This window comes from Aspergillus stella-maris, assembly GCF_047715825.1.
Source record: "Aspergillus stella-maris strain CBS 113639 unplaced genomic scaffold BDV14scaffold_25, whole genome shotgun sequence".
Taxonomy (NCBI): domain Eukaryota; kingdom Fungi; phylum Ascomycota; class Eurotiomycetes; order Eurotiales; family Aspergillaceae; genus Aspergillus; species Aspergillus stella-maris.
The window spans coordinates 96,195-107,314 of NW_027396819.1; the positions used below are offsets into that span (position 1 = coordinate 96,195).

The 11,120-nt window shown below is 49.8% G+C and overlaps 6 protein-coding genes across 6 annotated transcripts; 3 read left to right on the forward strand and 3 right to left on the reverse strand.

Moving 5' to 3' along the window:
• On the reverse strand, nucleotides 1-946 carry BDV14DRAFT_199849 (ABC transporter substrate-binding protein; the record flags this gene model as incomplete). Its single annotated transcript, XM_073773374.1, has 2 exons — nucleotides 1-18; nucleotides 68-946. 2 exons carry the CDS (start codon nucleotides 944-946, stop codon nucleotides 1-3), a joined length of 897 nt encoding a protein of 298 aa, XP_073628407.1.
• A 569-nt stretch (nucleotides 947-1,515) lies between these two features.
• BDV14DRAFT_208694 (major facilitator superfamily domain-containing protein) lies at nucleotides 1,516-3,146 on the forward strand (the record flags this gene model as incomplete). Its single annotated transcript, XM_073775462.1, has 4 exons — nucleotides 1,516-1,719; nucleotides 1,772-2,493; nucleotides 2,544-2,755; nucleotides 2,815-3,146. The coding sequence occupies 4 exons, from the start codon at nucleotides 1,516-1,518 to the stop codon at nucleotides 3,144-3,146; spliced, it is 1,470 nt and encodes a 489-aa protein (XP_073628408.1).
• Nucleotides 3,147-3,665: 519 nt separating this feature from the next.
• Nucleotides 3,666-4,634, forward strand: BDV14DRAFT_199851 (uncharacterized protein; the record flags this gene model as incomplete). Its single annotated transcript, XM_073773375.1, has 1 exon — nucleotides 3,666-4,634. One exon carries the CDS (start codon nucleotides 3,666-3,668, stop codon nucleotides 4,632-4,634), a length of 969 nt encoding a protein of 322 aa, XP_073628409.1.
• Nucleotides 4,635-5,095: 461 nt separating this feature from the next.
• BDV14DRAFT_208695 (uncharacterized protein) lies at nucleotides 5,096-6,891 on the reverse strand (the record flags this gene model as incomplete). The annotated part of the gene is made up of 6 exons (XM_073775463.1): nucleotides 6,539-6,891; nucleotides 6,330-6,477; nucleotides 6,181-6,224; nucleotides 5,643-6,120; nucleotides 5,535-5,579; nucleotides 5,096-5,434 (listed from the first exon to the last, which is right to left on the reverse strand). Exons 1-6 carry the CDS (start codon nucleotides 6,697-6,699, stop codon nucleotides 5,096-5,098), a joined length of 1,215 nt encoding a protein of 404 aa, XP_073628410.1. The 5' UTR covers nucleotides 6,700-6,891.
• Nucleotides 6,892-8,113: 1,222 nt separating this feature from the next.
• Nucleotides 8,114-8,767, forward strand: BDV14DRAFT_199852 (2-hydroxychromene-2-carboxylate isomerase; the record flags this gene model as incomplete). Its single annotated transcript, XM_073773376.1, has 1 exon — nucleotides 8,114-8,767. One exon carries the CDS (start codon nucleotides 8,114-8,116, stop codon nucleotides 8,765-8,767), a length of 654 nt encoding a protein of 217 aa, XP_073628411.1.
• Nucleotides 8,768-8,851: 84 nt separating this feature from the next.
• BDV14DRAFT_189552 (uncharacterized protein) lies at nucleotides 8,852-10,118 on the reverse strand (the record flags this gene model as incomplete). Its single annotated transcript, XM_073771218.1, has 4 exons — nucleotides 8,852-9,171; nucleotides 9,220-9,368; nucleotides 9,420-9,897; nucleotides 9,950-10,118. The coding sequence occupies 4 exons, from the start codon at nucleotides 10,116-10,118 to the stop codon at nucleotides 8,852-8,854; spliced, it is 1,116 nt and encodes a 371-aa protein (XP_073628412.1).
• Between the last annotated feature and the right edge of the window lie 1,002 nt (nucleotides 10,119-11,120).

Below are 11,120 nucleotides of genomic sequence, written 5' to 3' on the forward strand. Positions count from 1 at the left end.
TCAAGAAACCTGAATGACCTATATGTCCACTCGTGGCACCCCGAGATGCAACAGCCTCAATAGTGACAATGTCCTCATAGTCAAATGGCTCCTCAATCAAACGTCCATCCGCAAGACCCTTCTGCCAGCGATCGAACCCATACCGGGCAACCTCTGGTGTCGTCCACATGCCATTCCTCCGGTACATGTTTGTGAGCTCCACCAACGTCTCCGCCGGAGCAGCAGGGAAGAGGTCAGCCAGCTCGTCCTTATACTGCTCAGCATCATGATCAAGCACCCAATCCGTGGCCTTCTGCAAGGCGATGCAAAACCTGCGTTGCTTATCCTTAACAACCGGGGTAAAATTAGCCGATTCGTTATAGTAGACACTCCAAGGTATCTCGTCACCGTCCGTCGCCATCTCCATCGCAACTGAGACATCAGGGTTCTGAGCCGCCATTCTCCTCGCAGTCACAATGTCAATAACAAAATAGTCGCCCATTCCACCCTCAAACAATTCTCGCAACATTGCTCCTTCCAGATCCTGCACATAATGGACGGCATTCGGATCGATTCCATTTTCGCGAAGAAGCATCTTGAAGAACAACCCAACACTAGCACCATTGCCAGACTTCATCAAGACGGCCTTCCCCTGCATATTCGATACATCCAACTTCCACCCCTTAGCAGACCCCTTCTTCAAAAGTGCAAGCGGGCATCGATTCGCAACCTGTGCAAATGCCGTATAGTTCTTTCCCCGATTCCGGTACATAGACGGCACCCAAATGCCGCCCAGCGCTGCATCAGCGGTGCCGTTTGCAAGATCGACGAGGACATTATCCCATGGCGACGGGACTGAGATTGTAACGTGCAGATTATGCTCCGCGAAGAAGCCGTGTCGCTGCGCGATGTATTGAGGGAGGTAATTTAAGCTGTGGCCTGTCGCTGAGATGTGGAAGGACTCCATGATGCCAGATATTATCTAGCTAAAGACGAGAGCAGCCTCAAACGTCTTACTACGATTCCTAATATAAGAGTCTCTATGGACACATAGACAACATCATCAATATCCACCGACACAATCTCCTAGTCTCCACTCGGACTTTCACGGACGATTTACCGATATACCCCCTGCGGTCCGTCTTAGGATGCTTTGATCGCCACCAAGCAATATTGCCTGATAGCCCTGTCTTATCAGGTCAACGCATCTGAGATGACTACTGGCCAGAGGAGATCGTCATCGCAAATTAAGCACGATAAGCTTCAAAAAGTTGGAGTAGATGGCGTCGATAGGGGTTGTAATCTCGGTGTATTTTATTTTACACCGAGTGGGTCCCTTTTGCTATCGTGCCAGCAGCCAGTCGCTCTTACTTTGACTAAAGGAAGGTAGTATAGGGCCATTATCTGCTAGGGAGAGAGAGATATGGTGCGGTCACTTATGAAGAACTCGAGGTCTCAACCTGGAAGGCATAGACTGTTCGTTCGCAATATCACGGACAATTTCTACTACCGATTTCGTGCTCTGAAATCGCGAAAATGACTACACTGAAAGACACCAAGGTGCCAGCGGCGACGGTCGACGCCGATGCCTCTGTAGCTTCAGCAAATGGGGCGTCCTCGACCACAGTTGACATCTACATCCACCCTGAGAAGGAGAAGGCCGCGCTGAAGAAGTTTGACAAATGGCTCGTACCTGTGGCATTCATCTTTCTGGTCCTATCCTCTCTGGACCGCAATAATGTAAGTAATTTGTTACCCTACAGCTTGGATCTCTGGACTGATTCCAGTCAAGATAGGAAACGCCAGAACATTCGGCTTTGAAACAGACCTTGGACTTGAAGGAAATAAGTTTGGCAACATTACTACACTCTTGAGCGTCACGCTCGTCCTCTTCGAGGTACCATGGGTTATGGCGATAAAACGGTTCGGCCCAAATAGGGCCCTCGGGACGGCTCTTATACTATGGAGCTTCGTTACCTTGGGTACTGCATTTATCCAAAACTACGGTCAGGCAATCGCCGTGCGGATGTTGCTGGGTGCCTGTGAGGCTGGAGTGTCCCCTGGTTTCTCATACCTGTTCTCGACCATCTACCCTCGCGAAGCAGCCGGCAAGCGCATCATGATGACCAACCTTGCGAACTGTACATCCGGAGCCTTTGGTGGGCTCTTCGCCTACGCCGTACAAACAATGGGAAAACGTCGAGGGCTCGAACCTTGGAGATGGCTTTTTATCGTCGAGTTCTGTTTGACAGCCGTCGTCGGCGGTATCTGCTGGGCTATCCTCCCGACCTCGCCCGAGACAGCCTGGTTCTTGAGCGCCGAGGAGCAGGAGACAATGCACCTAAGAAAGCGACGAGACATGTTGTATCGTGGTGCAGGAGAATCGAATGTGAAGTGGCTTAAGCCCTCCTTCACGGACCCTTTCATCTACCTAGTTGGTCTTGCCTTCTTCACCTCATCCGTTGCTATTACTGGCTTCGGTGTTTTTCTACCTACGATTATCCAAGGCCTTGGGTATGGCGCATCCCACACTTACCTTCGTACGCCCTCGCTTACTGTCCCAGATACGCATCCCTCCAAGTACAATACATGACAATCCCCGTCTACATCCTCGGCGCCATCTGCCTCGTCACAAATTGCTACTTCTCCGACAAATGGCAGCGCCGCGCTCCATTCCTCGTCGGATGTACATTCCCCGTGATGATCGGGTACCTTATTTGTGTGGGCACGCCGAATCCGCACGCTGGATACGCAGGGATGTTTATTCTTGTAATGGGTAGGGTTCCCTGTTCCCTGACGCTTACCCAATTGAGTTGCTGACACGAAGTGCCCTAGGCGTCTACACAATCTCCACCCTCGTCGTAGCCTGGGTAGGAACCAACATGTCACCGGATGGGAAACGCGCCGTCGCGATGCCATACGCATACTCTATCGCCAACCTCTCGTCGCTTGTTTCCGCACAGCTGTACCCCAGCCACCAGGGGCCGCGGTATATACAGGGTAACGCGATTTCGGCAGGATTGGATGTCGTTGCTGCGGCACTGTACTTTGCGTGCTGGATGTTGCTTAGACGGAGAAACATTTTGAAAGAGAAAGCTAAAACTGAGGGTGCTACGACTAATAGGTATGAGGATGATCGGGGGTTGGATTTCAAATACATATTATGAGCTGTGGCAGATGTATTTGCAGCACCGGAAAAAACATTATAATAGATACCTTCTACGTCTGCTCAATATATGCGGGCCATGCTCTTCTTTTCCGACCTAGTATAGCTAGCCATAGGTAGATGCAATCAGACTTGTATTTTCACGGCTACAACACTTCTACTCGTGAGGCAAAACCAGAATATCCATTTCTCGCCCCAAGCCCACCTGTGTCTTAAGTTCCTGTCTCCAGCTGCCCTTCCGATAACACCCTCTTTACCTAATATCCATGAAAACAAGATATCTGTAACTGGCTTACCAATCGGTGTTCTAGGCGCTATCGCCAGATTGATAGGGCAAAGGTGTCCGCGCTAACTCGGCGGTCCAGTCGGAAACACCGATACAAGAGTCCATGACAACGCCGGGGCAGATAGGAGGAATATCCGGACCAGAAGCACATCAACAACAGGAGCTATATAGAGACTGTCCTACAATAAACCACCTAGAAGGGACGTCATTATCAAAACTCAAACACAATCCAAAATGGCAACAATGAATACAACCCGCCCCCGCCTCTTCATCGGCTACGGCCCCAACCCACCCCCCTTCACCTGGCCCCGGGGCAAAAAAGTCGCCATAAACTTCGCGATCAACTATGAAGAGGGCACGGAGCGGAACCCTCTCCTAGGCGACAAATGTCGAGACTCACGAACATGGGTGTGGAGCGCTCTCCCCGAACACGAACGAGATCTCATGCAGGAGGGCGAATACGAGTATGGGACTCGTGTTGGAATTTGGAGGCTGTTACGGATATTCAAGGAGTTTGGTGTGCCGTATAGTGTTTTCCTTTCGAGTGAGGCTCTGGAAGTTAACCCGGGGCTTGCGGAGCAGTTGAAGAGTGAGGACTGTGATGTTGTTTCACATGGGACGAGGTCGATTAGTCGGGTTGGGTTGACGGAGGAGATGGAGCGGAATGACCTTCGACGATCCATTGACCACACTCTCGACCTTACGGGAAAAAGAATCCTCGGTGCATTTCCACGACCACCCATCACGGAAAACAGCCGGCAGATCATGGCTGAAGAGGGTCTGCTTTTTGACTCCGCCACCACAAACGATGACAGGCCGTACTTTGCTGATGTTGAGGGTCGTCCAATGCTTGTTCTCCCATATGCAGTCGACACAAATGATGCGCGGTTTTGGGGCGGGCAGTCGGGGCCTGGATATACCGGATCGACAGACTTCTTCGACTACTTGAAGGATGCGTTTGACGTGCTGTATCGCGAATCAGATGAGAGTGCAACGATGATGTCGATTGGATTGCATGCACGCATCATGCGTCCGGGGCGTGTCGCATCGATCATTCGATTTCTGGAGTATGTCAAAGGATTCGAGGGTGCGTGGGTTGCCAAACGGACAGACATTGCGGCTCATTTTGTGAGGTTGTTTGCGCCCAAGGATACGTGGAATCTTGAGGCTGTGTCTGAACTTCCAGACCTAGCATCGGAGTAGCTTTCTCTTTCGTGATGAAAATCTAAGATGAATATTGACAATGCTTCGGATTCATGAACGTTGCCTGATTGTTCTAGATTTGGACTAACCTACGACAGGGTACTACAAGCTGACATATTAGTACGACTAAGCCGTAGTAGCAACAATGGGGACTGGAACGTCCGGAATCCGAGTGACAGAATATCTTGACAAGCAGGCAGGGTGCAATGCGCAACCCGACTCGGTGAAATACTACGTACAACCTACCTTAAGGATCTTCTACGACGACGATGGCAGATAGTTCCACCGCCAAAGAAGTCGATTTGCCATGAAGCAGTGACAAGAGAATTCACCGACCCAAACATGGTAGAACAGTTGTCGTCGCCCGGCCAAACTGCCCAACAAAGCCGTGAGAAGGAAGTGGGGCATGATGAGAGTAGGGATATGACCGGAGAAGGTGGGCAGGGGTGATAGGGCCTTGCTCATGCTTCCTCGGTCTGACTTGGTTCTTCATGTACCTCGAGTATGGCGCGCAGACTATCGTCGTATGTTTGTTTACCTTCCAGCTTTTGGGCGATGAATTCCAAGGCTCCAACTCTCCAGTATGGCGGTATTGTGCGTTCGAGATCATCAAATTCGTCATTTGAGTTCGTAAAAATACCTTTGATATGTTCTTGGAACATATTGTATAGCCCTTGAGGATTGTCCAGGGAATAACAATACCAGAACTTGCCATCATTCCAGCCATTTCTCATGGTGCGCGTCAACCTCACGCCTCGCTCACTGGCTGGGGACACTGTGAGCTCCTCCTTTTCAAAATGCTTGCATAAATTCCTTATGCATAGCGGTAAACTCGTCAAGATGCTCGCCTTTGGTGAGTTGGTCAATGCCTCGGCCAGTGAGCCAGTATGGCGGATGTACCATCCCTAATGGGCGAGAGCAAATCCACTCAAGATCTACAATGTACTAGATGTTCCAGTCATCGCCTACAAAGATGTTGCTCTGGTGCAGATCAGTGAGGGATAGAACAAATGGTCGGTGGCGGCGGTCCCGGTCCATAAAATGGGGAAGAAGCGCGCGCATAATTGTCAGTATCGAAAGCTGTTCTCGCCCGTCTTCTTCGTCACGGACAGAGTTCAATACATGGCGTAAGCGACTGTAGTGACAAGCTAGTAGATCCGACAGATATGCGTCCGACGTTGAATGTGTGAGGCCTGTCTCGATATGCGTCGGAACATTCTCGTTTTCGAGGTGTTGGAGTCGAAGGGTCAGGGGGCAATTGATCAATGAAACAACCCCTTGGTTGCTGACTGTCAGAAACCCAATCCGGTGGAATGGTATTTGAGCCAGCGACAGCATGATATGGGAAAGTCCCCTGAATAGATTGGACCGCCGCTGTGGGTCCTGACGCTTGCATTCCCAAGGTTCAGACAGCATAGCCCCATCCGCGCCTTCGATGCAGTCCATCACAAGGTAGTTGGCAGTCAATGAACAAGCGTTCCGGTTGCTCACATATGGCGAGGGAGCAGGGTACCCGAAAAATTATGAGATAAAGCGACGGAAGTACCACGTCGTCCGTGAGAAAAGCGGGGCGTGTGCGACTGCGGTAAACTAGAAGTGCAAATCCGAGAGTTAGACTGATAAAAAACAATGGCACCGCCTGACTTGCCGATGGACCATTGAGAATCCAAACCCTTATAATAGTGGGATCGGAACAGAAGGGCAGTTCGCTTGGAGCCATAGGAACATCGCAGCCTCACATCGAAGCTTCTCTTCGGCATTGCCAGGGCGTCTTAATTCGCAGACTTTGTAGGGCAAAGGAAACCTAATCAAGGCGCTTTTGTTCCCATGTCCAGGCCAATGACTGATGTACACCGGGATGCAGACGTTAGACTTCCCCGACGCGGCATTCTTGTCTTTTTGACAACCCGAGATGGCCCCAGACGACATGCTCCATAGAAGTTCGATTTTGGTACAAGTAGATATGTTGGTTCGGATAAATCAATTCGCGGAGGATGTTGTCATCATTGTCCAGCGCCTCTGACAGCGTGATGAAGCCGCGGAGTAGGGGAAGTGTGGATTGCATCGTTCGTTTGTGGGCGGCGGCGAGTGTGGAGCTGCCTAAAGATGCGCAGCTATGGATGGCACCTGGCGGACGGGGCAGATAGGTAAAGGATATTGGAACCTCCCAGTACAAGCCGCGCTCTTCACATCATAAATGTATCTTTCGGTCAATTGCTCGATGTTGGGGAGCCGTTCGCTGGTTGTCGAGTCAGGCAGTGAAAGGATCGAAGAGATGAAGCAGAGAGGGTGCGCAATGGGCAAGTAAACAAAGTTGTCCCGTGAATGATCACCTGACATGGACTCTCAACGGCAGCCTAACATTCTCCTCTCCAGACGCCGCCAACTACTCTTCAATATGACACTGGGAGCGCTCCTTTACTGCTGATACATCGCTACAGTGATGAGCCCGCAGATACGTGCTTTGATACTCGAGACTCTTCTTTTTACCACGCGGTCATGATGGCACATCTCAGAAATATATTTTTTCCCCGGCGTTAAAATGGGGAAAGACTCCCTGGCTATTTTGCCCGCTGGTGCACATGGTGCACATGGGACTATCTTCGTCAGCTTCCCTGATGTCTTTACACAGATTCTAGATGTCTCTTGTCATAGTATTTCGAGACTCGGCATCGGTGGTTTCGATGCAGTCACTAACTCGTCTACAAGTACCTGAACTGGATTGACCGCGATAAAAACATCCCATTCAGGGTGCGGTCCTCATGCGATTGCCCTGCATTTGGGAATGTGTGCACTCTTCTGTGAATGTAAACCATATAGTAGCGCTGTTAGTAGTGTCCAAACTCTAGGAATTTAAACATCTACCATGCCCCCAAAACTACCCCCTGTCGTTCAAAAACCCTAATTGTGTCGAACGCCCATTCTCTCACTAGGGCACTTGTTGCTACGGCTCCTGCTGGACCAGGACCAATCACCTCAAATTGACATATGCTCAATTGTGTCTTTATCATCCTGCTTCGGGACTACTAGAAAAATCGACAGTGCAAGCAGAGTTTTCGAAGTCCGTGACATTCTACATTAGAGTCTTCCACAATCAAGCTCATGCCGGCATCGGTGACGTGGTATTGAATTACTCCTCTGGGCAGTTAGAAAAAAAAGGACTAACACTCCCGAGCCCGGCAAAGCTCGGAAAGGGCCATGGATGCGAGTCGTTATACCCACTATGTAGGTACTCCGAGATAGATTTCTTGGTATTGGAGCAGGTATGGGTAAGCCAAGCAGTGGTGTGATATATCGCCATTTTGGCGCCTCAGAACGTCACAGATAATGGCTTCCACGTGGGTCCGTATAGATTATTCTCCAACTCTTGAATCTTGGTAGGGGGCAGGAGCCGATTCCTCAAGGACAAGGAATCTTTTGAATTGCCCAGGTGAAGAAAAGAGGCATTGCCTATCCAACTCGCCTTTTTACCACCAACCATGTCCTCCCGACCAGTGATCGAATATTACTTCTCCTTCATCTCACTATGGTCCTACATCGGCAGCCGACGATTCCAGCGCCTGGTGCGGGACACAAACGCACACGTTATCCACAAACCAATTGACCTAATGTACATATTCTCGGTATCCGGCGGTCTCCCCGTGAAGCAACGCCCGGCACAACGACAAGCATACAGACTGATAGAGATGGAGCGCTGGAAAAGGATTCATAACATTCCTCTCGTGCGGCATCCAAAGTACTACCCCGCTGATCCGTCAGTGGCGCATCGGGTTCTGCTTGCGGCGATTGAGGAGAAGGGGAATGATCATTTGGCAGTCCAGGAGTTTGCGAGATTAGGACTGGAGGCCGTTTGGGCCAGAGAACTCAATATTGCTGATCCGGCGACCATTATGCAGTTGGCGGAGGAAGCTGGGCTTGAGGGAAGCCGGCTGCTAGAGAAGGCCACGGTTGAGACGGCATTGGCGGTGCAGGAGAAGGCGTTGACGAAGGAGGCCGAGAACAACCAATACTTTGGTGCGCCATTGTACTCACTGAATGGAGAGCCATTCTGGGGCCAGGATCGGCTGGATATGTTGGAGGACGTCATTGAAAGTGGGAGAGGGCCTATTATCATTCCTCAAGATGCGCTGTAACCAACCGTCTACAGGGGGTGTGTTGAATGTTTTCATAGTTTACTTATGTGAAATGGCCTTAGCTGAGGGCTACAAAACAAAGCCCTAGTCATAATAAGTAACCTTGACACCCTTCAGTATTTCCACGTCTTTGACCTCATTGTCACCATCCTTCTCCGTCGACTCTCCCAAATTTTTGATAACACGTTGCTTGACCCATTCACCCGCTTTCAGAGGTTGACCATCGCTTCCAAGAATCCTGTTGCCAGTAAGCCCGTACTTCTGCAGGACTGGGGATTCGTCGATGGGAAGTAAGTCGGAGTCGTCTTCAATGCGAACCATGTAGAGGACGCCCAGGCGATCAATATGTGCTTGGTCTGTTGGCGGTGCAACGACACGATGAATGCTCGATTTCAGATACCCATCTATACCCAAGTTAGAGACTACTTGATCTAACCGAATGCGCAACGTACTTGTCATAAACTGGAGGGCATCCGCAATATTGACAGTCAGCGCCTCCATCTGCGGCTTGACGTACTTCCACTCTCCACTCTTTGTCAAAACTTGTAGAGCAGCGACAGGCTGGCGGAAAAGAAGCGTAAGACTTCCCATGTCGGAGTGGCTACCCCCGTTAGCAGACCTTTCTCCCAGTAGTCAGTAGTAGTATGCTCACCCCTTAAGCCAAACACCACCAAGCTTCTCATTATCCTCCTGACTCCTGGCATAATACTTCATATACCTCAAATGGTCCCCGGAAGTCTGTTCATATCGATGCTTTTTCACAAGCCACTCTTCATCTTCCAATCCAAGGGCAATCGCAAAGATAATCAATAACCTTTTCACAATATGGTCATGAATATGTCGCGAGAACCGCTCAATACTCTGTATATGCTCTCTGACAATCTCGGGATGAGGCCGACCCGCATGCTCAGGAATAAACTTGGGAATGTTATAGATCTCAAAGTTATCCTTTACCCCCGGGATGAGATTTCGAATTCCAGCGGGTTTCCACCCGTTATAATCTCCTTGTTCCAGATCCGCACGGTACTTGCGTTTCTCTTCTTTCGGCAGTAAGAGAACACTTTTCGCCAAACCGAACTGCGCGTCGACGTCTTCTTTGCTTAGGCCATAGTTCGTGACGTAGAAGAACCCTTGAACGCTACCATCAGCTACGAAACATCAAAATACGGGTGGAGCACATACCAACGTCTTGAATTGCTTGGGTGAGCTCAGCGGCTAGCTCCTGCTTTCCACCCGGTTGATCAAATTTGGATAGATCCAGTGTTCTCAGGTCAGCCCAATCAAGGTCCTCAGATGTCTCTGGAACCTGAACGTATGAGAGGGGCAGTGCTTCAATAGTTGTAGTTGCCATCGAAATGAACCGTGCGAATAGATAAAGGAACAGCTAACGTGGCCGGGGTCAGATCAACATACATCCTTTGAGGACTTTAACATTCTCGAGTTACTCCCGACTGTCTCCAACTCCTGCTGATAGTGCCAATCGGCGGTTGGCTGTCGTCCTGTCACATCATAACCCTAATCCATGGCGTCTTCGGAAAAGCCCACATTTGGACGCACCAGGATAGTCTGAGTAGTGGGACTACTCGTGTATTAATGTTCTAGTCCCTTGATATCCTTCTTGCCACGTATCATTGTCGATCTCTCCGGCCCAAAGAGGAACCTCACTTGTATAGCTAGCGCGGGCAGATACTCGTTTTCACTTGAGGTTGAAAGACCTACAAATAAAAAAGCAGTCAAGAGCCGGTCATGACAGGAGTCTCGTCATCTGCGCGTGTCTTCGACAAGCGGGTGCCACCTGCCATCAAAATTGGTCAATGGATTCCTTGGACTTGACGATGGAACACTCTATGCGCCGGTCATTGACAATAGTCTCACCGTCAGTGGTTTTGTTTCTATTGATCATGATATTCGGTGTCTTTGTCATACAAAAAGTGTGTAAATGTGTTTTATATTGTTTCTGACAGACAAGGAATAATAGGACAGTATTGGCCTGCGCCGTTCCTTTGGATACCTTGACTTGGATCTACCTAGCTATATATAGTCGCACCCTATTAATCCTTGAAATTCCTACTACACCTGCCCTAGATGCTGGTCTATAACAAACGCCCTTGTACCCATTTGTGATCAATATTCCTAGCCTTAATTAAGGCTTAACGCCTGTGCATTTCAACAAACCCGCAGTAAAGGATTGCATCGTACCATTATTTCCGGTCATTATATGCGATAGAATCTACAACCTAGAAACGGCCTGCCCCTGAAGAATAGACCGGGATTATGACCGCGGTCTTCTCCTACTGGAAGATTGAAGCCCGGGGCTTGCGCCAGGTCATAATCCGATTGTGAGATCCCCAGC